The sequence below is a fragment of the Hermetia illucens genome, chromosome 5 (assembly GCF_905115235.1).
Source record: "Hermetia illucens chromosome 5, iHerIll2.2.curated.20191125, whole genome shotgun sequence".
In the NCBI taxonomy this organism is placed as follows: Eukaryota; Metazoa; Arthropoda; class Insecta; order Diptera; family Stratiomyidae; genus Hermetia; species Hermetia illucens.
The window spans coordinates 111,909,324-111,936,094 of record NC_051853.1 but is presented as its reverse complement, the minus strand read 5'-3'; the positions used below and the strand labels follow the sequence as shown (position 1 = coordinate 111,936,094).

The 26,771-nt window shown below is 41.3% G+C and overlaps 1 protein-coding gene across 1 annotated transcript in view; it reads right to left on the bottom strand.

The window, feature by feature from the left end:
* The window catches only part of LOC119658359 (intraflagellar transport protein 140 homolog), a 124,976-nt gene extending 98,625 nt beyond the window's left edge, over positions 1-26,351 (bottom strand). The window contains exons 1-5 of the mRNA XM_038065719.1: positions 26,163-26,351; positions 25,870-26,097; positions 9,752-10,119; positions 9,534-9,694; positions 2,933-3,007 (exon numbers count right to left, since the gene is read on the bottom strand). Of these exons, the coding sequence (XP_037921647.1) occupies positions 2,933-3,007; positions 9,534-9,694; positions 9,752-10,119; positions 25,870-26,097; positions 26,163-26,309 (979 nt within the window). The 5' untranslated portion in view covers positions 26,310-26,351. The remainder of the gene's footprint in view (positions 1-2,932; positions 3,008-9,533; positions 9,695-9,751; positions 10,120-25,869; positions 26,098-26,162) is intronic.
* Between the last annotated feature and the right edge of the window lie 420 nt (positions 26,352-26,771).

Here is a 26,771-nt window from a genome sequence, read left to right as displayed (position 1 = left end):
ATGATTTTTATTGAGAAAGCATTTTCTGCACCAGACAAATGGCTGCGTCTGACAAATGTGTTGGTCGGCATCAGATATCAGATAGACAAATGTCTGCGTCAGACAATTCTCTATTTAAACTATTTAAAACAAACCTTTTCTGCATCAGACAAACTTCTTTGTCTGCCTCACACATCAGACTAATATTTGTGAGACAAATATCTAAGTCTGCTAGACAAATGTCGGTTTCAGAGAAAATATTTGTCTGCGTCAGACAAATGACTGTGCCTGTCTCACACACCAGACAGACATTTGTCACCCCCATTGAATTGAATACCACTAGTGCAAACGTGCACATACGTACATTCATATATCTATTTAAATTTGCAACTCCATTAGCATATGCTGACATATATCCATATGTTTGTCTACTTCGATCAGTTGATACTGATATATCAACAACTAAAAAAGCTAAAAATAGAAGGAAATATGAATAATGGTTTCGTTCTGGTTACAGGCTCATCCATCATAATTTTATTAAAATTTACTGGGAACAGTTTCAATACCGTCTTTAGAAATATAAACATTGCATTGCTCATGATGGGAAGTTGTCCAATATAACTGTCCAGTGACTGACTCGTTCTGATGACAGATTACGCCGTTTGCAATTTAGCGGTGCTTTTCGTTTTCGGCAGTTAATTTGGATGAATTCATTTTTAGAACTGCGGAGGCGTTATTTGAGTTGCAAGTGCTAATTATTTATGTCACTTCCATTAGTCCCGTAGCTTCCATTCATGCAAATTGAATTTAAGCCGGCGGTATGTATCTCCGGTTATAGCAGTGATACCAGTGATAGTCTGTCACCAAAGTCCACGACATAATTCTAAATTCGGTGACAGATAACTCATGTAGTCGCTTACGTGAACAATTAATAAAGCGGCTGTGTGTTAGTCACAAAAAGAAAACAAGGTAGCTTATGGATAACACTTCCACCGGTGACGAGAAACCCTCCCAGTTCCTCCGCCGCCTGTAGTGTTTCGGCGGTACCTCAGTTCCAGAACCGCTGATCCATAGTCTGTGGGAAAATAGAAGGTTGGTCACCACAAACTGCACCCGGCATAGTTGACAAGATCTACGCCTCCGACATCAAGCATCGCGGAAGCAACATATATACACCCTGCCCTTCAGCAGCGGAAATACACTTAATGCAGCCAGTTCAACAATTAATAATTCAACTCGTAGAACTTCGAGCGGATATAGACGCAGTTAAACGGCAGATCGCTACGAATATTTATCCAGACGGACATCTCAACGTTCTCGGTCTTCGTCGCATACACAACACATCTCCAAAAATCTTCGGCCAGAGGGTATATGTTGATGCCACTGGAGGTTCAATACCGACGCCATCAAATGTACGAAACCATGTAACCAGACTTCGGAGAATGCAAATGGCCCCATTTTATCAGTTTTTGTTGTTGCCTACCTACCTACCTTATACACCGGTATAAATAAGCACCCTCTATGCCTCGAAAACCAAGAGCCCTATAAAACAAGTCAGGAAACCGGAAGCTGGACACTTCAAGTATGAAAGTTTGTATGTACAGGGTGCGGCAGCATAACTTCCTTTTTTAAAATGCGCGCCACTCAGTTAGTTGATGTCATAGCGGAGCGCTAGTGGTCTCGTTCAAGAGGGGATACTGTAAAGTTTTGTCCCGACACGGTTCAGTCGCCATCATGCGTTGGAATAGTGAGGAGCGTGCCTTTGCCGTTGAGGTTTACTTTTCAAGCGGATGTTCGGTTACTGCAACACAGCGTGCATTTCGGAATCGCTTTAATTTAGCCCCGTTGGTTCCCGTCCCAGACCGCAAATCAATTGCTACATGGGTCACTACATTCAGACAAACTGCAAGTGCGACAAAAGGAAGAACTGGAGTCTCTCGGCCCGTTAGATCACCTGTGAACATTGAAGCAGTGGGAGCGTCAATGTTACGATCGCCACGGCGTTCTGCGCGCAAACACGCTTCTGCCCTTGGACTATCCGATCGTTCTGTGAGAAGAATTCTTCGTGATGATCTTCATTTTCATCCCTATAAGATGGCGATAGTGCAGGAACTTTCAGAACGTGACTTCAATTCTCGGATGAATGCGTGTGAGCTTCTTCTTGATGTCGTTCCCGAGGGTGCTATTGTTTTTTTTAGCGATGAAGCCCATTTTCATTTGTGTGGGTCGGTTAACAAACAAAATATGCACTACTGGGCTGACACCAACCCTCGAGAATTGCATCAAAAGCCTTTGCATTCACCCAAAGTCACAGTGTGGCGTGCAATTTCCTCAGCTGGAATTATTGGTCCCTGGTTTTTTGAGGAAAATCAGGTTACAGTGACAGTGAATTCGGACCGGTATGTAAACATGCTACAGAATTTTTTTTCCCAGAAGGCTAGAAAATTTGGATTTGGGCGACACTTGGTTCCAACAAGACGGTGCAACAGCACGCACTTCAAGAGCATCGATGGCTGTTTTGAGGGAAGACTTTCCAGAGCGCCTTATCTCAATTAAAGGCGATTTGGAATGGTCGGCACGCTCTCCCGATCTGTCCCCTTGTGATTTTTTTCTATGGGGTTTGTTGAAATCCCGTGTTTATGTGAACCGTCCAAGAACCCTACAAGATTTGAAGACCAACATCTAAGAAGAAATTGCCAATATAACACCTGCTATGCTAACAAGAGTCATGACAAACGCCAGAAATCGGTTTACGCAATGTATGGAGAATGAGGGACATCACCTAACAGATTTGATCTTCAAAACAATGTAAATAAAAACTTTAGACATGTACCTACATTATAAAAAATAAATAAATATTTTCCGATGCATACAATAGTTTTTATTGAGTTTTGAAAAAAGGAAGTTATGCTGCCGCACCCTGTATGAAGTTAATTTGTTTGTGTAGTCTTACCTGCTGTTGGTAAATCCATTCGCAGTAAATAGTTGTCACTGGTATCGATATCCCAAATTCGGACGCTGAAATCACCTAAAAATCAAAATATTTCAAAAATGAATGCCATCATAATTTCATTAAAATTTATTAGGAACGAGTTTGCAATACGATGAATAGAAATATAAACGTTAAATTATTTATAATCTTAGAATGATCGCCAAAAATACTTATTAATGAGTGGCCTTCTAAAATAATAGAATAATAATTTAAGGGTAAATGATAATCTAAATATTTTCTATAAAAATCTTAGTACTCTTGTCAGATTCAGGAGCTAAGCACTGAAAACGTGAGGAAGTAGCTCCAGAAATAAACAATCATTTGTGAAAATAACGTTTACTTCCAAGGGAGAAGCTATGCTTTTAATTTCTAATAAGATTTTACAAGCGTCGGAAATGATAACTAATAAAAAATCTCTACCCCTCCCTCCAGAAATTTCAATGTCTCAGTGAAAATGCCCGCCCTACTTGTAGCTACCGGCGCTCAAAAATTTCAAACGTGACCAGATAAAATCTATTTTAAGCGAGTTTTATTGTTGTTTTTTTTATTAAATAGACACTATTTTTTTGCATAATTTTTTCCATAGTAAATAAAGGTTTTTGGTGGACCTCCAAAAGTTGACTCTCCTAATTTTGTGTCTCAAATACTTGAAATAAATTTGTGTAAATATTCAATGTTTCCAAAAAAGTGACTGAAAGTTTCGTCCAGGGCAGAGGCAACTCTGACAAGACTGTCTCACCTCTGCCCTGGGAGCAGCGTGACCGAAAGTAGCGACAGGTGGTAATCACTCCATATATATATATAATCGCAACACGACCTGAGTCCTCATCCGGTCCATCATCAAGTGAATGCGGACTCAGGACTCCCAACATTTTGAACAAAAAATTTAATGTTTATTTTTGATGAAATTTTTTACCTCTTTCAATGCAACAATGTTGTTTATCTAAGTGCAATTTCGCAGTGTTACTAATAATTAAATTATTTGAAATAATTAAGACTTGCTTTTTCTATTCGCTAGTGATATTTATTATGGTTGCAAATACCGGTGGTGAAGGAACAAGTGGTTCTCAGAATATCGACATTTGCAACCATAATAAATATCACTCGCAAATAGAAACAAGTCGAGAAATCGGAAGCTGGACGCTTCAGGTATGAAAGGTTTTGTATATTTCTTTCATAAGGACATTTGATTGCGATTTTGTTCCATTAGTACGTAACACATAATATACGCATATATTATGTGAGAATATTCACTTTCGGGTGATATTGACATTCAAAATCTTAAATTTCCAAAGAAGTGACAAGTTTGACCTACTATAACTTTGTTAGTAATAGCGCGATTTCTACCAAGCTTCTAAGGACCAAGTTCTATATTATAGTCTACATTGCTGCAAAATTTCATAGCGCTAGGATGAACTTAAGGGGACTTCTGCAGCCAATTACTAATAATGATAGTAATATACTATTATTAACTTTATTTGAAGGGATATGGGTATGGAAGGTATTCTGGAGCCTAGCCACCATATCGTGGCAAGCTCTTGATTTTTTTCATATTTTTTGTTTGGGCAATTTCTGAGAATGGCCCCGGTAAATAAATTATCACTTTCGACTCCCCGAACTCCCCGCGTTTCCAACAAATGTCAAAATAAAGACCAGATTTCCAAAGTACTAGTCGAGACCTTTCATTTGATACCCCACATGACTATATTTGGTGAAAAAAAATATACACTCCCCTTTTGCTTATATGGGGACCCCCTTAAATTCCACATGAAAGGATGTAACTCACTGTATGCATGAGCGTTCACAGTTCCCACCTTTCCACCAAATTCAGTGTCAATCATTACTACAGTCTCCGAGAAAAATGTGTGTGGCGGACAGACAATTTTACACGAAACCTTAAAAAGAGGAAGTCTTAATTATTTCAAAATGTTGTTTAGCTCGACTGTCCTCTGTTCCATAGATGTTTTCCTGTTTACAGAAGGTCAATAGGTAAAAGTGATTTTATATTACCGTTGTGAAGTAAACAAATCGGAAACCGGAAGCTCGGCGTTTCAGGTACGAAAGGTTTTGTTGACTTTTTATATAAGAATATTTGACTACACGATGGTTTCGCTTGTATGTAGTATATACCTCGAATATACCTGATATTATTAGGGAGTAATAATTTGATGGTAAAGCAGCAATCTTGACTTACTATAATTTTGTTAATAATAATAGGCTTTCGACTAAATTTTCCAGTATTATGCTTCTTATTTAAACCTACCTTACCCCATTTTCCGATCTTACCCCAATTTTCGGATCTAAATTGAACTTAATGGCAGTTTTCAGTAAATCTTCAAAATATAGGGTGCGGCAGCATAACTTCCTTTTGTAAAATGCGCGCCACTCAGTTAGTTGATGTCATAGCGAAGCGCTAGTGATCTCGTTCAAGAGGGGATACTGTAAAGTTTTGTCCCGACATGGTTCAGTCGCCATCATGCGTTGGAATAGTGAGGAGCCTGCCTTTGCCGTTGAGGTTTACTTTTCAAGCGGATGTTCGGTTATTACAACACAGCCTGCATTTCGGAATCGCTTTAATTTAGCCCCGTTGGCTCCCGGGGGGGGGTCACTACATTCAGACAAACTGCAAATGCGACAAAAGGAAGAACTGGAGTCTCTCGGCCCGTTAGATCACCTGAGAACATTGAAGCAATGAGAGCGTCAATGTTGCGATCGCCACGGCGTTCTGCGCGCAAACACGCATCTGCCCTTGGACTATCCGATCGTTCTGTGAGAAGAGTTCTTCGTGGTGATCTTCATTTTCATCCCTATAAGATGGTGATAGTGCAGGAACTTTCAGAACGTGACTTCAATTCTCGGATGAACGCGTGTGAGTTTCTTCTTGATGTCGTTGCCGAGGGTGCTATTGTTTTTTTTTTAGCGATGAAGCCCATTTTCATTTGTGTGGGTCGGTTAACAAACAAAATATGCACTACTGGGCTGACACCAACCCTCGAGAATTGCATCAAAAGCCTTTGCATTCACCCAAAGTCACAGTGTGGTGTGCAATTTCCTCAGCTGGAATTATTGGTCCCTGGTTTTTTGAGGAAAATCAGGTTACAGTGACAGTGAATTCGGACCGGTATGTAAACATGCTACAGAATTTTCTTTTCCTACGGCTAGAAAATTTGGATTTGGGCGACACTTGGTTCCAACAAGACGGTGCACACACTTCAAGTGCATCGATGGCTGTTTTGAGGGAACACTTTCCAGAGCGCCTTATCTCAATTAGAGGCGATTTGGAATGGCCGGCACGCTCTCCCGATCTGTCCCCTTGTGATTTTTTTCTATGGGGTTTGTTGAAATCCCGTGTTTATGTGAACCGTCCAAGAACCCTACAAGATTTGAAGACCAACATCCAAGAAGAAATTGCCAACATATCACCTACTATGCTAACAAGAGTCATGACAAACGCCAGAAATCGGTTTACGCAATGTATGGAGAATGAGGGACATCACCTAACAGATTTGATCTTCAAAACAATGTAAATAAAAACTTTAGACATGTACCTACATTATAAAAAATAAATAAATATTTTCCGATGCATACAATAGTTTTTATTGAGTTTTGAAAAAAGGAAGTTATGCTGCCGCACCCTGTATAATAATAAACTATTATTACTTTATTTGATCAGATATCTTAACGGAGGGTATTTTGAGGCCTAGCTACCATGTGTATGGACCCCCATGATTTTTTTCAGATTTTGTTGTTTGGCAGTTTACAATAACGGGTCCTGTAAGTAACAGATCCTCTCCGGACCCCCGCACTCCTCCACTCTGCAACCAATTCCAAAATTAATATCTGCCTCGAAAATTACTAATTGGGCTATTTCACATGAAAATATTCGGTGAAAAAAATCTTGCAACCCTCTTTGCGTATATGAAGAACGTTATCATGGATACTGCCACAAACATACTTGGCCCCAGCCGCACAAGGAGTCGGAACGGCTGGTTTGACGATTAATGTAAGCTAACAACGGAACGGAAGAATGCCACATACCGAGTAATGTTGTATTCTCAAAGAACGCGGGCACGCGAAGAGACTTATCACGAACTCCGTCGAGTGGAGAAGCGACTTCACAGACGCAAAAAGGAAGCCTGGGAGAACCAAGAAGTCTGCGAACTAGAAAAGTACAGGGAGCAACCGCACCAGGCGCGGAAGTTTTACCAACAAGCCAGCAGGATGAAGCCCTATACACCTCGATGCAACCAGAACATCGGCGAGTTGGAGGTCCCACCAACTGAAGACGACGGACAAATACTGCCGCCACCAAGTTTAGGAGAAACAGTCCGTGTAATTCATCGGCTAAAAAATCATAAGTCGCCAGGAGCCGATGGAATTACAGGCGAATTGGTTAAATATGGAGACGACTAGTTACACCAAGTGGTTCATCAACTTGTGCTCAAGGTATGGGACAGCGAATCAATGCCTGACGATTGGCAGCGAGGCATTATCTGTCTCATACATAAAAAGGGAGATATCACACAATGCAGCAATTATAGAGGTATCACGTTGCTGAGTACCATCTATAAGATATTCTCCACTATCGTGCTAGGCCGGATAGCCCCATACGCCCAGAACATCATTGGCCCATACCAACGAGGCTTCATTCCAGGCAAATCAGCACAGATCAGATTTTCTCTCTGCGGCAAGCGATGGAAAAACTGTCGGACTATGGACAATAGTTGCACCATCTATTCATCGACTTTAAAGCCGCCTATGATAGCATAGCCAGGGTAAAACTGCACACGGCCATGAGAGAATTCGGTATCCCGACAAAATTAATAAGACTGACTAGGCTGACCCTGACCAATGTGCGAGGCAGGATAAAAGCAGCAGGATCACTCTCAAGACCATTCGACATCAACAACGATCTATGACAAGGGAATGCCCTATCATGCGTCCTCTTTAACCTGGCCCTCGAGAAAGTGATCCGTGATGCTGAGGTAAATGCAAGAGGTACGATCCTCTTCAAATCGACCTAACTACTGGCCTATGCTGACGATATCGACATCATGGGAAGAACCACCCGAGACGTACAAACTGGCTTCATCCAGATCCAGCAGGCAGCCCGAGATCTTGGACTGCACATCAATGAAGGCAAGACAAAATATATGGTGGCAACGTCAGCACCGAAGACGAATCAACCAACAACATCAAACCGCACTGGTCAAACACGAAGAAGAATAAGGATAGGAGAATACAACTTTGAGACTGTTGACAATTTCTCCTATCTAGGGTCGAAAATCACAACCGATAACAGCTACGATGATGAAATCCGCGCACGGTTGTTTTCAGCCAACAGAGCCTATTTCAGCTTACAAAGACTGTTCCGCTCGAAATGTCTCACCATAGGGTCAAAACTCTTACTGTACAAGACTATGATCTTGCTATTCCTCATGTATTCCTCGGAAACTTGAGTTCTTAGCAAGAAAAATTGCGAACTCTTGGCCGCTTTCGAGAGAAGAATCCTCCGAAGAATTTTTGGCCCCCTACATGAGTATGGACGATTCCGTAAGCCACATAATGACGAAATCTATGAGCGATACCATGACCGCCCGGTTGTGGATAAAATCCGGCTCAATAGGTTACGGTGGGCGAGTCACTTAATCCGTATGGATGAGGATGATCCCACCCGGAAAGTCTATAAGGGCAATATCTATGGTAGAAAAAGAAAAAGAAGACGAGGCAGACCCTGCCTAAGATGGAGCGATGGCGTAGGTCAGGACGCCAGACAGCTTTGAGGGATATCGAATTGGGGGGGGATGTCTGGTGTTCCTTATTAAGGCAGGCCTTGACCGGATACCGGTTGTTGCGCCGTTAATGATGATGATGAAAGTGTACAAATTTTACATACCAATCGAATCGGTCAAAACACCTCTACTAAAGGCTTGGGACAAAATTATGCCCTAAAACAATGGCGGTCATCATTATTAACTTCCGAAAACATAGCCTGCCTAAATGTAAATATGCCTTTTATTTCAGCATTTATTATATTAAGTTACAAAAGAATTCTCTGCTCTTTCAACTTATGCGGTTTTTTTTTTTCATTTCATCAATTTATGAAAAAAAATATGCCCAAAAACCGTATCCCAGAACATTTATCATACCCTATATGAGTATATGTCTACCGAATTTTTATCAGACCTTTATATTAAAAATACTTGAAATTGGAAAACAGAGAAAAGAAAGAGAAATTTGGACCAAGTGCGATTCTTTGGGCATAACGACTGAAATCCTAAGCCTAGTGATAATCAAACTAAATTAACAATGTGAAGTTAAGGGACAAGAAACAAACGTGATTACCTTATAATTCTAACTGGTAACAGAAAATATATAGCTATTGTCGCCAACATTGCACACAAGAAATGATAAACATTTGTACGTAAACATTTACACAATTCAACCACATACCATAGAAAAGATAGTTACTTTAAAGTTTTATTCTAAACCTTACTCTACGTGCATGTTAAATTATTCATGTTTTGGCACAATGTTTTCGTTATTCAATTAATCAGCCAACCTGTTATAATAGCTAAAGATGTCCCAGCCCACGATATGGCACCGTTATTTCCTGGTATCCTTCCGCTTAGTTTAACTCGATCCAGTTCAGTGAGCGCGCCAGTTGACTCAACCAAATAGTGTCCCACAGTCATGTCCTCCATCAGAGCCACAATCGCTTCTCTGCAATACAGGATGCAATAACAAAACATTTGTGAAAAAGGACATAGGAAAATTTACCTCTTCGGATGCCATAATATCTGCGTCACAGGTACCGAATTATTTTTCAAAACTTCTGTACACGTTCCACTTTGGTTCATGTAGTACATAACGCCCGATTGTGTCCCCGCGTAAAAGCAATGATTATCCTTGACGCCGGCATGCGAAAGATTTCGAGCAGCTGTCCGGGGTCGCCAAGCTGTTAATGTATCTAAAGCGTGTTCATCTCCCGCCACGGCAGCTTTTGCGAGATTTGAGAGTTCTGTGCTCACAGGACTCACAACCGTTTTTCTAAATGTTATATGCAAAAGTGTATCACGAAGGTCCTGAGAAAACATAGTGAGGAATTGGTACTGTCCATCGCAACGCCACCCTGTTAACATGCCAAGCTAAAAAAGAAAATCATAGGATAACTTAGCTCAACTGAAGCAGTTGTAGTTGATTAAATGTTATCAACTAAGACGATATAAAAACAGGTTCATATCTTTTACTGAATTTATCATTACTAATGAATACAATACAGGCTTTTGGGGGAAAACAAACACAATTTTCAATCCCAATAAAGAGCTATCACATTTTTTCTAAACAGATAGATCCAGTCATTGAAACCGAAAATTAGGTGCGACCTTCGAATTCTTTCAGTCAAGATCGATTAACATAATATTTGAGTTGGGGGTCTCTACCCGTCGCGTAAGAAACAAATGTTATATGGCGCCGATGCGCGCTTCCCCCCGGAGAGGGGGTGGACATAGTGGATATAGAGAGCCTTGTTTCTGCTTAATATAATTTCTACATGAAATGTATGGTTTTCGAGTTATTTGCGAAAAACTGTTAAAAAAACATCTGGGCATCGGGGCTATTCCATGTGAATTGGTCTTGACTGAAGAACTCGGAGGTTGAAAGCTTTAATGACTGGACTAAATTCCGACACAAGAATGATGTTAATTGCAGTTTTCAATTATGCTGCCAACCTTTTCACCAACCTAACATTAGCCGCTGTATATACAAGCATATAGATAGTATACATGGGTGTGGAAAAATTAAGAAATCCTGTTAAAAGCAATGAATTCAAAAACTAATAAAAGAACGTAAAAATCGATGAAACAAAAAATGTACTAGTTCCAGAAAAAATGGCCAATAAGTCTAGCCCCTTAACTGGCACTGTCAGCTCTACATATTGTAGATAATTAAAAATTCAACTCAACATCTGCCTCCGATAGCAGTGTAAATAATTCTAAATAAATTCTCAAATATGGTAGTTCTGCTTTTTCGGATTCCATTCTTCGTTTAATCCATTTAATGTGTAATATTCGTCAATTTTCCATAATTAAACCTATCATTTTTACATGTCAGTTGGAAACTAAAACAATAACGTTACGATTTCCCAACAGTCATATCTTCGAAGTGATGATGACCTTTACAATCGAAAAAATATCAATTTATAAAACATTTTATGTAGTATCAAATCAGGGATTAAATGATTGAGGGAGTGGGAAATTGTGATTTTTTGGGAAGTTCAAGCTTTTTGACACTATCCTCGAAAAACCTGTAACTCTGTAAGGGTAAATGATAGAGTACCCATTCCCTGAACGAATTTTCCTCAAACAAATATGGTAAATAGTACCACCATTAGGATTTCTACCATCATGAACGAGACACCTTGTATATGCTTGAAATCTTCCCGAATCGAAACGTATTTGAGCTGAAAGTGCCGCTTCAAAACCAGCGGCATCAAAGCGTTCGCGTCAAAACGTACGGAAACGTGGGGAGGGGTGGTCTTGGCTTGCGTAATGATAATGGTGGTAGGTTTAAGGATTTTTGCAGCTTCCGCGATTCGAGCACGATGCGTACCATAAGGCAAGTTGGGTTTCAACTGACGGGCAACGTACGAGGAATCAGATTGATCACTTTGCGATCACCAATAGATTTAGGAGTTGTGTTCTAGATTAATTACTGCGGGTGGCGGCAAGTGTGACCCGCTCGAGCTCCGATTCCTTGCAAAATCCCGGGAGGTTCAGCATAGTGTACATCGTGTTAAAAGCCAATTTATCATTAGTCAAGGGTGCAAAAGATTTCGCAGATAGCAATGGTATGAATGAATGGAATAAATTCGCCGGACTTGACGATCTCCCCTCACAACTTTTAATTGCGGCTCCCACAGGTCCTGCAGAGCAACTACTTTCACGGAAATATGAGTAGGTCCCCTTCTTCTACTCATCAAGTTTCTGAAAAAGAGCACCCAACTTGAGTGCGACAATAGACAATAGACTCCCCCAAAACCTTGTTAAAATCGATTCAATGTCTGTCTGTCCATCTGTCTGTCACAGCCGTGTTACTCGAAAACGTCTGAACTATTTGTCACAAAATTTAGTAATAAGGTGTGATCTGTGTATTCCTTTACATGCAGCCAGTGGCGCCATTTTGTGGAGGTGTAAAATATTTTTTTACAGAATATGAACATGAAAGGGTTCGATTAGTACTTTTCGAAACTGATCTTATTTCTAATATTGGGTGAAATACAGGTGAGTGAGGGCTCAAAATGTGCGTCCCAAAAAGTGAAACAGGTCTCGTTTTCAAAATCTATCGAGGGGAAAAATCTGGAAAAATTCACAATACGAAATCTAGACCTCAAAATACATCTCATTCCGATATGTCGTCAAATAAAGTAAATAATGGCATATTACTATATTTTAGAAATTTACCTTACCCCCGTAATTTCATCCTTGAAGTACAAGATTCGGCATTGGTATAACATATAATATATAAGGCGTACCTTTGGAGATTAAACGAAATACAGCTATTATTAACAAAGTTATGGACGTTCAAAGTTTTGCATTTCACGTAAATTTATTACACCCTAAGACGTGCACGACGTCATCATCATATAAAATGAGCTTATCTGAACGGCAGGGTCCATGGAAACACTTTTGTTTTTCTTTCTTTTTTTAGCTTTTTTTACTTATTTGAATATCAGTATCAATTACTAAAGACAGGTATGTGTATATATATTTATGTCCTATGCGGGTAGTGTTCAATTAGATGCGCATAGAGTAAAAATGCGTCAAAATGCGTTAGATCCATTTAAATGCGCAACGTTTGTTTATTTAGAATGAATTCAGTATTGATGTCTTTGATATGTATATAATTAGTGGAGGAAAATGTTACATGTTTAGCTAAGTACGATTTGAAAACCGTGCATAGAGAGTTCCTCACATAAGATGAACACAAAACCTTTTACCGAAGCGCCCAGCTTCTGATATCCCAACTTGTTTTTAGATTATTAGTATTTTAAATTTCAGCCAAATTCAAACGCACTGGAATGCCCTCGTCATTATGTGCGACGTCACAAGTCGCATCAAGAAACCTCAGTAGACTCGCAACCGGCAGTCGCTAATTAAAATATAAAAGTGTCGAAATTAATTTCGCGCGTGAAATTTCTAGAAGGGCGGTGAAATACCCAAAAGAAGGACGAAAACGGCTACGATTTCGTAGGATAGACGCAACTCATCAGACGCTCCCTCATTTCTGCCCCCAACGTGACCGAAGTGGCTCGCCAGGTGCTATACGTTCCCTTTTCTAATTCGCAAAACACGACAAGGGTGCGAATTATATCCAACGTAAATCCACCCACAATTTGGTCCAAAGCTTGGCCGAAGCTAGATAATTTTTATTTAGGAATTGAGGAGTCCTAAGTCCGCATCTACTTGATGTCGGACCGGACCATACGGAGAGTGACTTACTTCCACTCTTTATGGTCCATGGACTCCTCTTTTTGGGTTTAACACTCAAAGTTCAAAAATTAAAAGTGGGACGAAGACGACTAAGGTTTCGTAAAATACTGTTTCGTGCCTTTAGCTGTTTTTTAGCTGCTCCGAAAGAAAATATTCTGAAGAAGTGGATCGCCGTCGCCTAACTAAATCCAATTTCTTTGCAGTCAGGTTTATATTGTTGTGAGGATCATTTCAATGTGAGTTAATTTTTATTTATTAAATTTAAACTCCAATCTAATTGCTAATATACGACTGCGTTGGAATTTTGTGTCACCATTTTTCATTTTTAAAGTCTTATGTTTAAAATCGATTCAATGTCTGTCTGTCTGTCACACCCGATTTACTCGAAAACGGCTAAACCAATTGTCAGGAAATTCGGTTAGAAGGTGTGGTCTGCGAATCCCTTTACATATAGCCAGTGGCGCTATTTCATGTTGAGTTTGAGGGGGCGCCATACATGTAAAGGTGGGTGTAGAACTTTTTTCACAGAATATGGTCACGGGCGCGATTAGTACTTTGTGAAAATGTTTCGGATATTGAGTGAAATATAGAGGAGTGAGGGCCCAAAATGTATTAAGCAGATCTCAGAACCTTTCCAATCAAAAAATCTTAAAACTGAATTCGCAGTGATGCATCTCCAAATCTAGGTCTTAAAATACATCCAGTTCCGATATCTGCACAATAAAATTAATAGTATATTTCCATATTTTATAAATTTACCCGGCGCCCCCTTAAGTTCATCCTAGAAGTACAAAATTTGGGATTGGTGTAAGGGAGAGAACATAAGGCACAGTTTGGTCAAGTTTGAAGAAAATTCAATTATTATTAACAAAATTATAGAGGGTGAAACTTTGCCACTTTTGGTGAATCTCGTGCATTCTACAACGTGTATGACGTCATTATCACATATAAATTCGTCAATACCACAACAAAGTGAGCTCATATGAATGGGGTCGCAAAGAAATAATTTGTTTTAGTTTTTTAGTCATTTGTATATCAATATCAACTACTCCAGACAGAGATATATGCGTATGTAGGTATATATACGTGCTAATGAAGTTTGGGAGTAGTGTCTAATTCAGATAGGTATATTTGTACATTAAACCAGCGGTATTCAATATTCGTACTCTATATGTATATATGTATGCTTTTGCGCAAGAAGTAAATCGGGAATATATATACGTGCATATATGTACAGTATTCGGTAATAGGCAGTTCGTTTGTTTAAGGTGAGGATAATATCTATAATACCTATGTCTGTTTGGAAAAATATGAAGAAATATGGATTTGTAGCTATATGTGTGTAGAAGTTTCTTGCATAATATGAAGATAAAGCCTTTATACCCGAAGCGCGAGCTTCTGGTATTCCAACTTGTTAATATTTCAATTGAAAGAAAATCCTGGGAATTATCTGCAGTTCTGAATAGATCCCACTTCCAAAACCTCAGAACGGCTAGCCTTGGGAAAATGCGACCTACAGCTGCAAAATTGCCAAGGGTGCGTATTTTAGAAAGCGCTTTGCGGAATATTATTGAGGCTAATACAAATAAAGTAAGAAGATAAAATATCCCGCCGAATATTCGACCGATATCCGATATTTTGGCGAACTTTCCATAGCCGTACAGCCTATTGTGATTGGAGCTTTTTTGCACCTTGTGTTCTAGCGTTATTTTTGCCAACACCGTGTAAACATTGCCCTTGCACATTAACTGCACTCTCCCCTTGCATTGAATCTATAATTTTTAAGTTGGAACCGGCAAATCAATTATGTAGCAATATGTCGAAGATTAACATTAATTGAATTTGTCGCATGTGTAAAATGGAAAATATGTTTGAAGCAAACGGTAGATATTGGTTTACATTACAAAACGATTAGTCAGCAAAATTAATATGTGATAAACAACACACTAACATTTTCGTGTTGACACCTTTTGCTTCGGGGATGTTGTACTTCCCAGAAGTTTTTATACAGCTTTTACCATTGCTGCCGAACCGTAAGGCAAGGTGGACCAATTCCCACTTATCTGTTAGAAACTGATTGATTACTAAAATGTTAGATATTGCCTTCTGTTTGTAGTTAAGTCTAAAATTTATAGACCAGTAGCTTACTCCAAACTACAATTTTATTTTATTATGTATATATATTTCGGGAGCAACTTACTCCCTTCATTAGTACAAAGCTACTAGCTAGCTAGTTTGGAATAAGCTACTGGTCTATCAATTAATGATTGATTACTTCAAAAGTAATAAGTAACAAACCCTAAACCGTATTGCCCCTTTTCTGGCAAATTTTACGATGATTAATGATGAACTTATTATTACATTTATTAGAGGAGATATGCAGAGAAGCCTAGACACAAAGTGCCCGGACCACCATCATATTTTTCAAATTTTTCGATAGGATATTTTCTAAGGACGAATCTTTAAATTGCCCCTTTTCCACTCTTCCCCTTTGCAACTAATGCCAAAGCTAGCATTCGTCTCTTCTTCTTCTTCTTTTTTCTTTTTCTTCAGCCTTTGTCCCGTTCACAAGCGGGGTCGGCTCGTCGTGATCGGCTTCGCCATTTGGCTCTATCGAATGCCTGATCTGGGTGTAATCTCGAGGCTTTCAAATCCCCATCCAGCGTATCAAGCCACCGTTGCTTAGGTCTGCCTTTTGGTCGTTTACCATCGACTTCGATGTTCAGACCAATCTTTGCAAGTGAATTCTCGTTTGCACGAATTGCGTGACCATACCATCGAAGACGCCTCTCTCGCAACTTTTCCACGATCGGTGCAACCCCATAACGATCGCGGATATCCTCATTTCGGATGTGATCTAAACGTGTGACGCCACTAGTCCAACGTAGCATCTTCGTCTCCATTACCGCGAGACGCCGTTCATTGTCTTTTATGGTCGGCCAACACTCAGAACCATAGAGCGACTGGACGGACAACATTGCGGTAAATTTTAGATTTGAGACGTTCGTTGATACGTCGATCACAAAGGACACCAGTTGTGGAACGCCACTTCATCCAGGTTGCGTTAATGCGTGAAGCAATTTCATAACGCAGTTCTCCATTGGCTGATAGCGTTGACCCGAGGTATTTAAATCGCCCAGATCTGGGCAGATCACTGCCGCTGACAGTGATTGTGCCTGTTTCATGGGGATCGGTTGTCAAAAATTCAGTTTTGTTTAAATTCAATCTGAGACCGTGTTGCATGAGGCGATCATTCCATTTTTGAATAAGTTGTTCGAGATCATTTTTACTATCAGATGCTAGGAAAACATCATCTGCATAAAGCAGTGTGTAGGGCACTGGACGTTGGATATCCCGTGTGACGGTGTCCATATCAACGACAAAGAGGAGTGGTGAGAGGGCACTTCCTTGATGAACTCCAACAGAGACACGAAGCGGTTTTGATACGCCCGCCATACTTCGAACTTTACTTTTCGGATCGTGGTAGAGCAATTGAACCCAGCGCACGAGTTCTTCTGGCACGAAGTGTTGTCGTAAAGCATACCAGATGAGTTCGTGTGGTACACGGTCAAACGCTTTCTCTAAATCCAGAAAGGCAATGTAAAGAGGGGGATGCTTCTCACGGTGTTTCTCCATGAGTAACCGCGCAGCGTGTATTGCGTCAGTAGTTCCGCAGTTCTTGACAAATCCGGCTTGATTCACGGTTATTTTAACGATTTCGCGAATACGGTTGTCAAGAATGCGTTCAAAAGTTTTCATGGTATGGGAAAGTAACCGGATCGGACGGTAATTTGAACATTCTGCTGGGCTACCTTTCTTTTTCCATATTGGAACACTGGTACTTTCTTGCCAGTCAGATGGTGTTCTTTCTAAAGAATTCACTGAGCCACGGTGTCGGGTCCCAGCTTTTTGCTTTCCAGAGCTCAGATGCGATGTCGTCAGGTCCTGTTGCTTTCCCCGATTTCATTTGTTTTATTGCCTCCTCGACTTCAGTTGCGCTGACTGCTGGAACTGCTCCAAATGTCGGCAATGATTGTGGAAGTGGAGGATGAGCAAATTCTTCAGTTGAAATCTGCTCGAAGTATTCTCGCCATCTATCCTTCGCGGCTCGACGATCAGTAAGCAAAGTACCGTTCTTGTCATTAACACAACAGAAGTGTTCGATATCCTGTGTGCGTTCATCACGGCTTTTAGCAAGTCGGTACAGATCTCTCTCGCCATCCCGAGTGTCTAGTTTATCGTAAAGATTTTTGAAATGGTTCGCTCGGGTGACAGCGACCGCTTTCTTTGCTTCCCGGTTGGCATTCTTATAAATTTGCCAATTAGCAGGCGTTTTATCGTCAAGAAATTTGTGGTAGAGGCGTTTCTTTTCACGGACCTTCATTTCAACATCATCATTCCAAAGCCAAGTATCTCGGTTGATGTACCGCTTACCCGGCTTGGTGACCCCGAGGATTGCAGAGGCCGCTTTGTGGATCGTGTCTTTCATTTGGTTCCATGTATCTTCCACATTCGTATGAGTGAGACCGTTTCTTCGTTCTTTTCACCAAATCGCCACCATTTAATGCGCGGCGGGCCAGTGCGTTCCTCGCGCCGTTTTATGGGTGGCTTAATTCGCAGGACAGCAATCAACGGCCGATGCTGAGGTGCGATGGTCTCATAGGGAACGACTTTGCAATCAGTGACAGTGGTAAAATGTTGACGTCTTATGAGAATATAGTCGATTTGCGTTTTATTGTTCCCACTATAAAATGTGGGAAGATGAGACAATCGTTTGGGTCATGGGTGTCCGCAAAATCGATTATACGCTCGCCACCTTCGTTGCGCGCTCCGAACCCCTTTCCCCCATGGCACCTGTTACCGTCTGCCTTTTCACCCACATGACCATTAAGGTCGCCGGCAATGATTATGTAATCGTCAGCAGGCACGTGACAAGTCTTTTCATCGAGAAGTTGCCAGAAGGCATCTTTCTCGGCATCAGGTCGGCCTGTCTGTGGTGCATACGCGGTGAAGAAGTGAATAGTGCGATCAGCTGATATAATGTTGAGCTTCATCAGCCGATCATCAAATCGCAGCTTTTAGAACCAGACCATCGGGTTTCTTGCAGAGCACAGATGTCAATGCACCTTTTCCGAAGGGCTCTTGCGAGTTCCTCCGTCTTTCCAGTTAGGGTACCAACATTTAGCGTGCAGACACGTATTTGTTTTGTTCGTTGTGTGCGGACTAACTTGCTTACGTCCTGACGCCGTCCATGCGTCAAGAACCCTTGCCCATTTCTCGACAGGACCGGGGCCCGTCCTGCCGCGTCGACTGAGGTGGACGCCCTAGCATTTCTCCGAGGCCTGTGACTTAATCCGATCATCGTGTTTGTAACGACATTCTATGCATTTTCTTGGTGGACCTGTCGCGGGGCCTGTCACCAAGAGAGATCAGGTAGGATTTAGCATAGTAGAATAACTCCAACTATACTCTATTTATCTCTTTCCCTGATCTCAGCATAGTACGTTGCCTCAACCACTCCTCCTTTACCTGGGCTTGGAACCAGCATACTATGTTAATAGCATTCGTCTCGAAAAGTACTAATCGTGCCCTTTCGTTTCACGCTGGACTCAGGTCCAAAGCGAGGTCCGCCAGTGTTACATCTTTTCACCGATATTATTGCTTCATATTATCGATGACATTCTTCATGCTGCTCTGTCCGGAAAACGTGGTGGGTTTCGATGGATCGGCGACATCTTTCCTCAAATATCTTGACTAACTGATGACATCCCCTTGCCCTTTCTGCGAGTCATGGACCTTGGCCAGATGGCGCTAGATTTCGAGAAGGAGTCAAATATATTTGAACTGAAGATAAACGCCAAAAAAAACTACGATCCTCCGAAGAGGTTGATAATTTGTATATCCAAGAAGCGTGGTTTCTGCTGAACTTAGCATTAACAGTGCTAAATCCACAATTGCTGCTTTGTCCCAAATCTGTAAATACAGTTATTCCAACACCAACATCAAGTCGAGATTGATCCGTGATAATATTTTTTCTGTTGCTAATGAGATCAGCATATTGAAAGTAATCCCCACTGTTACTAGAAAGCTCCAAATGTTCATCAACATTTGTCTACGTCGTACCATTGGGGTACCCTTGCCTGATCAAATTTCTTACGGAAAACTTGTCAAAAAAATGATCGCTTCATACATCACGGTTTCCGGTTGAATCTGAATAAAAATAGGGTTTTTGACAACCGACCCCAAAGAAATAGGCATTGTTATGGTGATTGATAGCCACATGCCGAGAACTGAAAGAATTATGTATCTGAGATCAATCATATCTGAAATAAGAAAATCCCTCGCATTGTAATCTGCCATGTTACCTTCCATTGTTCTAAATGCTCGCCGAACAATCAACGCCAATGAATAGCGCCTCGCAGTTATGATAAACAAAAATGTTAGATAATACCAGTGGCGTGATACGTACGTACCACAATCGTACGTACATATGTACGTACCACAATCCATATAAAAATGCATTCATCCTGGGTGAATTATGAGAGGTAACTTCGAAAGTACCTTCTTCCTCTTCTTTTTCTTTAGCCCTTGTCCCGTTCACAAGCGAAATCAATTCGTCATGATCAGTTCCGCCATTTTATTCTATCAACGGTCCAATCTGGATGCAGTCGCGAGGCTTCCAAATCCTCATCCAGCGTATCAAGCCAAACCTCGTAGCGTATATATAATCAGTGTGTCACACCTGATTTTAATCTTCTTTTTCTTCAGCCTTTGTCCCGGTCACAAGCGGGGTCGGCTCGTCGTGATCGGCTTCGCAATTTGGCGCTATCGATTGCCTGATCTGGATTCATGAACTGGATCGATTTCGGTATCACGAAATCTTAAATTTTGGACTACTGATTGCTGAGGTGCGCTACGATCTTTTTTCGACCCAATGAGGGCGCTGAGAAGTTAACGACAAAATGAATTGGCTAAAGTTTCGGAAATTTTTAATACTCATTTGAAAACAAAACTAAAACCGATGGGGTTAAAACTCAAAGCACTCCAGCTCACAGCAAAGAAGTAAAACATACATAGATAAGACTTTAGTCACCTGACGAGATCCAACATCTGCTTCTCGTCAAGGGCAAACCAAACAAGAAAACAGCAAACACAGGTCTCCATAGTTAAAATAGTAGTTAGCAATAACTGCCTGCAATAGCCCCCCCCCTTAAACCCACATCAAATGGTGCAATTCATTGCCTGCGTAGCGGTTTACACACCACCGATTGTGAACAAATTTCATCACGATAGCTCCAGCCGTTCCGAAGTAAATCGTGTGTGAAAGACGGACAGATATTCACTCGATTTTCATAATGTTGTTAGATAAGAAAGTGACTCTTCGAATGATGATGGCATTCACTAGAAAGTGCGCATTATTCTATTCATTATGTAGCAAGTTACAAATAAATAATTATTTTGCTAAGGGTTGAAATTTCAACCCAAAGCCGTTACCTTGTATCGAGTTATTGTTACCCAAGTATCTCGATTGACGGCTGACATGGAAACAATACATCGAAGTTGGAAAATTGCGACTAAATCTCAAATCGAGAACTTTCCACTATTTCGCAAAAGATCTAACTGCGACTAGAGTGTAAACTATTATTCCAGCTATTTTGGAGCCCATCTGAACTTGTAGAGCTTAACTCTGAGTACAAGAAAGTATCTCAAACATTGAGCTCGATAAAAATATTCAAATGATCACCGGCGTCTCATGGTACATAAGCAAATCGAAGAATCACAAGCTCCTGAAAATGTGATATGAAACTTTTGATTTAATTGATAAGTATAAAATAACGCTGATAAATCCCCCGAATATACTAGCTAAAACTTTGCTTTGGTTCATCCTAAAATCCGTCAAGTAAAGGGATTAACATGAAGCAATTTTTTTTTATTAAAAATTTATGATACCAACTGCTTATAATTAAGCCGAAGCCGGTCCCAAGCCCGGTTGTGGAAGGAGGAGGGATGGATAGCTTGAGTCTGAATGGTTGTACGAAAGTGCAGCAACTTTGCAGTCTCGCAGATTACTCACTGAAGAAGCTATCCCCACACCTGGCAGCTAGATATAAAATCCAAATCCATATATGAGAAGAAGAAGGAATTTAAGGTCCGGTACGGATAACCGGAGGGTCTGACTTGGTGACTGGGTCGGGCTCTCGTAATGGACAGCACGGCGTCGAAACCGCTAGTCGTGAGGCAGTTCGACGTCTAGGCGCCACGACCATCAGGAGCATTGCTCCGCCTGCTACATCTGTTTCGCCACAGTCTGTGACAACCACTTCAGCAGGTTCGCGTAGGCAACGGATGAAGTGGACTGAAGAAATGAACCTCTTCACCATCCGCTCCTACTACGAAATACCGGCGGGGCGAGTACAACATCTTACCGCCCCTTGTTGCACCAGAGATTGATCAAGCGTTTCCCGCAATTCACGCACGTGACTGTGCAGCGAGTTGCAGACCAGTACCGCTTTATTCGAGAGGCGGCGGCATCAACAACACCACGCTGCACTGCAGGTAACAGTTTCAGTACTCGCCGAAGCACTCTTCTCCACCGTCCAGCTGAGGTTTCCGCTGAGGTTCGGGACGAATTCCAGAGAGTGTGTATAGAATTCTCGGATATGGATTCTTTGCATAGACCAGGTATTCCCAGGCTCTATGCATCTCCAGCAACTCCGGGAATTCTATCTCAAATCAATGATGAGATTGCATCCCGGCTGTGTGCTCACATGTCGCTGCTACAACTACAATCACTTGTGTCTTATGGTGCAGTTGCGGCTAGCAGATTGCACGGTCAGAAGATTCGCTTTCGTGTTGTTGGTTTGAGTTACCAAAGAGATCCACCATGGAAAATTCGTCTGGAACGTCGGCGGGATTCACTAAGGCAAGACATTGCTAGACTGATTCAGATCAGCACTGGCAATGCCAGCAGACGGCTGAAAAATAAAGTGCAGAGGGTTTACCGGAACTATGCCATCCCCAGTGAGACACCCGTAGTTTAAATTCTGGACACACTATAGCAGAAACTTTCTGTCATATGCAGTCGGTTACGACGGTATGGTGAAAGTCACTCCAGACATGTCCAGAATGCAACATACGCGAGGAACCGGCGGAGCACCCGCCATGCCAATACACCTGGCATGAATTCTGCGAATGTTACCGAAGAGGAAGAGGGCCATAAACAGCTCGAAGAACTGGAGGGGCCCAGGTCTGGATCGGGTACAGAATTTCTGGTATAAGAAATTTACCAGCATATACAGTCGGTTGGCACGCAGTATAAATGAAGTCATGAGCCGGCCGGAGGAATTTCCACCTTTCCTCACAGCGGGGATTACCTACCTTATCTCTAAGATGGACATGGTGCAGGACCCGGCAGAAACAAGATAGATTACTTACTTACCAACCCTCTACAAATTCATCACGTCCATTATTAGTGGAAGGATCAATGCGCACCTCGAGACCAACAATGTTCTGTCCGAGGAGCAGAAGGGCTGCCGAGTTGGTTCAAGGGGTTGCAATGAGCAACTCATTATTGACTCGGTAGTTGTAGGACAAGCAACTAGAGGCCAAAGAAACCTCTTTAGTTGCTATATCGATTATGCCAAGGCTTTCGATAGCGTTCCTCATACCTGGCTAATCGATATCCTACATCTGTATCACATTGATCCCAAACTAATAAAGTTTTGGCGACAGTCATGGAAGGGTGGCATACCACCTTATCAGTGCGTACATCTGAGGTTGCTAATACCTCAGAGTACACACATGTATACGGAGGGGTATCTTCCAGGGAGATTCGTTGAGTCCTCTTTGGTTTTGTAGGGCACTGAACCTCCTTTCATGGCTACTGAATGATGCTAGAGGGTATGGTTTGGCAATTAAATATGGCCTAAATGCTAAGTGCGAACTGACACACTTGATGTACTTAGATGACATCAAGCTGTATGCTGGAACTGACGACCATCTTAGAAGTCTGTTGTGAATAATAGACATGTTCAGCCGTGATATTCGGATGGAGTTTGGATTAGATAATTGTCGAATCCAAGCCATCCGCAAAGGTAATCACGAGCCGCATGCCGGACATAGCATTAGTGACCTCCACATCGAAGCTATGACCGAGACACACTTCTACAAGTACCTCGGAATTCTGCAAGGAACCCATGCTCGAGTTGGAGATCTGAAGGGTGCTCTGCTGTCCGAATTCCTGTGACGTATAAAGCTGGTGCTGAAATCGTATCTCTCGGGGAAGAATAAAGTAAGCGTTTTGAATGTATTCGCTATTCCCTTACTGGCTTATGCATTCGGAATATTGCCGTGCACGAAGACCTATTTGGAAAACGTCCAAAAGCGGATACCGACAACTATGTCCAAATTCCGAATGCATCATCCACAGTTTGCCGTGGTACGTATGAACCTGCCACGCGAGTCGGAGGTAGGGGCGTGGTTGACGTGACGGCACAACATCATCGCCAAGTCGACTGGCTGTCTGCTTATTTTTACAGCAAATAGCAGGCGAGTCCTTTGCATGCGGCTGTCTCTAAACAGATTGTGGGCTGACTCCACTTAACTTGAAGGATCGATCTTTCAACCCTGTGAGTGGGGTGAAGTCACCACCAGGCATAATGCTGTATGTAAGGCTATCCATCAAAACCTTGCATACAAGCATGGGTTGATCTCGGGAACATGCCCGGTTTTCTTGATAGTTTTACTTACAGCATGTACTGGGACCGGCAAGTTTTGACATACTCCACATAACAAGCGTGACGACTGTTAGTTGACAAGACGGGTCGCTCCGCGTATATGAATGATGTTGCTATCCCACATAATAGCAACATCGAACGGAAATACGTGGAGAAGAAGGTGAACTATGAACAACTGGCTCGAGGAATCAAAGAAATTTGGCATCTCCAGCGGCTGGTTGTAGTTCCCATAATATTGTCAGCTAGAGGTATTGTAGCTAAATCCTTCACGGCTTCCCTTGATGTCCTGGGACTTTCGCATAGTCTGGGTCAAACCATGCAGAAGTACACCATTCTGCATACGTGCTCGATGTTGCGGGGAGTTCTCGATGGATTCTCCCATTGACCTACCACCGGCCATTACCACCAGCGCCTCTTTAGTTTTTAAGTAGATAGGATCGTCCGAACCCAAATGCTTGGCACTTAGTGCTAGTATTAGGTAAAATCCGGCATCAGCCGAGATTGTGACAACTCGGAAAATAATAATTGTTAACACAACAATCGAATTGGATCTAGTCTAGATAGATCCTAGTCCCTTCAAATACTGTCCTTTCACGCAACAATTTCCCACTTTCTGGTTGATTACTTGAAAAGTAACAAATAACAAACACTAAACTTAGTGCTTTTATGTATGTAGATAAGATTCAAATTGCTCGCTCCGTGACGTGACATGAAGTATCAGCCAATCACCACGTTTTCTTTTCCACCTTGTAAGAATTAAATTTTTAAACCATTATAATTAATAAATGAGCGTTTCGAATTGGTTTTTTAACGGATATGGTAATTGGGCAGGTCAAACTACTATTTCAGCAAAAAAAAAAACATGTAGTTAATGCTAATTCCCCGACCACGGCCTTGAACTTCAAAAATCTACGCGGGCTCAGCGAAAACAACAACTTCACCCTGTCGTCCTGTATGTATTATGCGGTATGCAAATTCTTTACAGCAACAATCAATTGCCTGCCTGCCTCCAATGATATGTAATATTGACAAGTTTATGGGGGTCAAAGAAGGATTGGCCCAGTCAATTTTCGCTTGTACCATTTGGAAATTATTAAAAATGAAAATTTGGAATTGTTCAAATGAAATTGGGTTCCTGAGTTTAGGGGATGATTTAAAAATAAAGAGCTGTAAAAAATCCGCGAAAAGAGGGAGTATTACATGTTATTGGATGCACTCTCTTGTCAGATTGATCTGGAAAAGAAGCGAATGAAATACCGCTCATGCCGCTAACCCGCGGATACTACAACCCCTTTAACTCAACGTAGAACAATGTAACTGACTGCATCCAAGGGAATTTCCAGCTCCCACTTTTTCACTAAATTTTGTATCAATAGGAATAACTATTTCTAAAAAAACGGATGAGGCTGACACTTAGACAGAATAACGGGCGGACAGATAAAGGGACAAACAGCCAATAAACCGATTTCAATACTGTTTTGTTTTACACAAAACCTTAAAAAGCAATCAGTTTGCAATTAATATCTGTGTGTAAACTTTATTCGTTTTTGCGTAAACTTCAGTAGAACCTAGTTCAAGTCAAATGGCCACATAAAAAAGACAGATAGGAAATTACTCTGTGAACTTAACAAAAACATTCTATGATTCTTGGCAGAAAATTTAAAAGTCCTACCGAATCGACTGTCACCATTCTTCCGCCTTTTTCGCTGAATTCTAATAAAATGATGGGTGCTTTATGTGGTCCTTGTATGGCTGAAAATTCTCGATTTCCCTCGTACCACGCATGGATTTCTCCATTCTCCCAGCCGCTCACCAAAAGCCGTTTTTCTGGATGCCAACAAAGGGCAGTGGCTTGTGAAACCGAATGTACAGGGAATGTTACATCTCGCAAGGGCTCGCCCTAAATGTAAAGATAAAATTTTAAATACCGCTCTTGGCAACTATATATTGCATAGCGAAACTTACAGTATCGTCGAAAATGGTCACGGAACCTCCGCGATCTTGGCTGAAAGATGCTACCGCGAATACTGGTTGATAGGGATGCCACTTGCCAACAGTACTCACAGCATCCAGATCAAGAAATTGCACTTTAGTATCAAAGTATAGGGTCATTTTGATCAGAATAAATGCACCGCGGACGAACTATTTGTTTTGGTCCTGCACTAATCTATATATGTGGCCACAACACATCGTAACTATGGAAACGAACCGTTTGGTAACCATAACAAAAGGCGGCAAACTTTCTGAAAATTTCACTTAAGTTCACTTGTTTGATTCATTTTTGTTCGTGTATCTTTCAAAATGGGGTATACGGAGTAAAGGGAATTAAACTTACCATAGTGACAGGACCGGTGTCCAACTATCATAAAGGGAGTTTCTGAAGAGTTCCTATCTTTTGACTGGCGATATTAACACTGTACTGTTGGAAACTAGGATTACGCATAAACAAACTTAAATAAAGAATTAAATGTTGACTCCCGATAAGATGCCGGCTAAAATCCACCGGCAATTTTCGTAATATATCATGGGGAGATATTTTGTAGCTAGATGGATGTTCAGGAACTAAAAAACTCA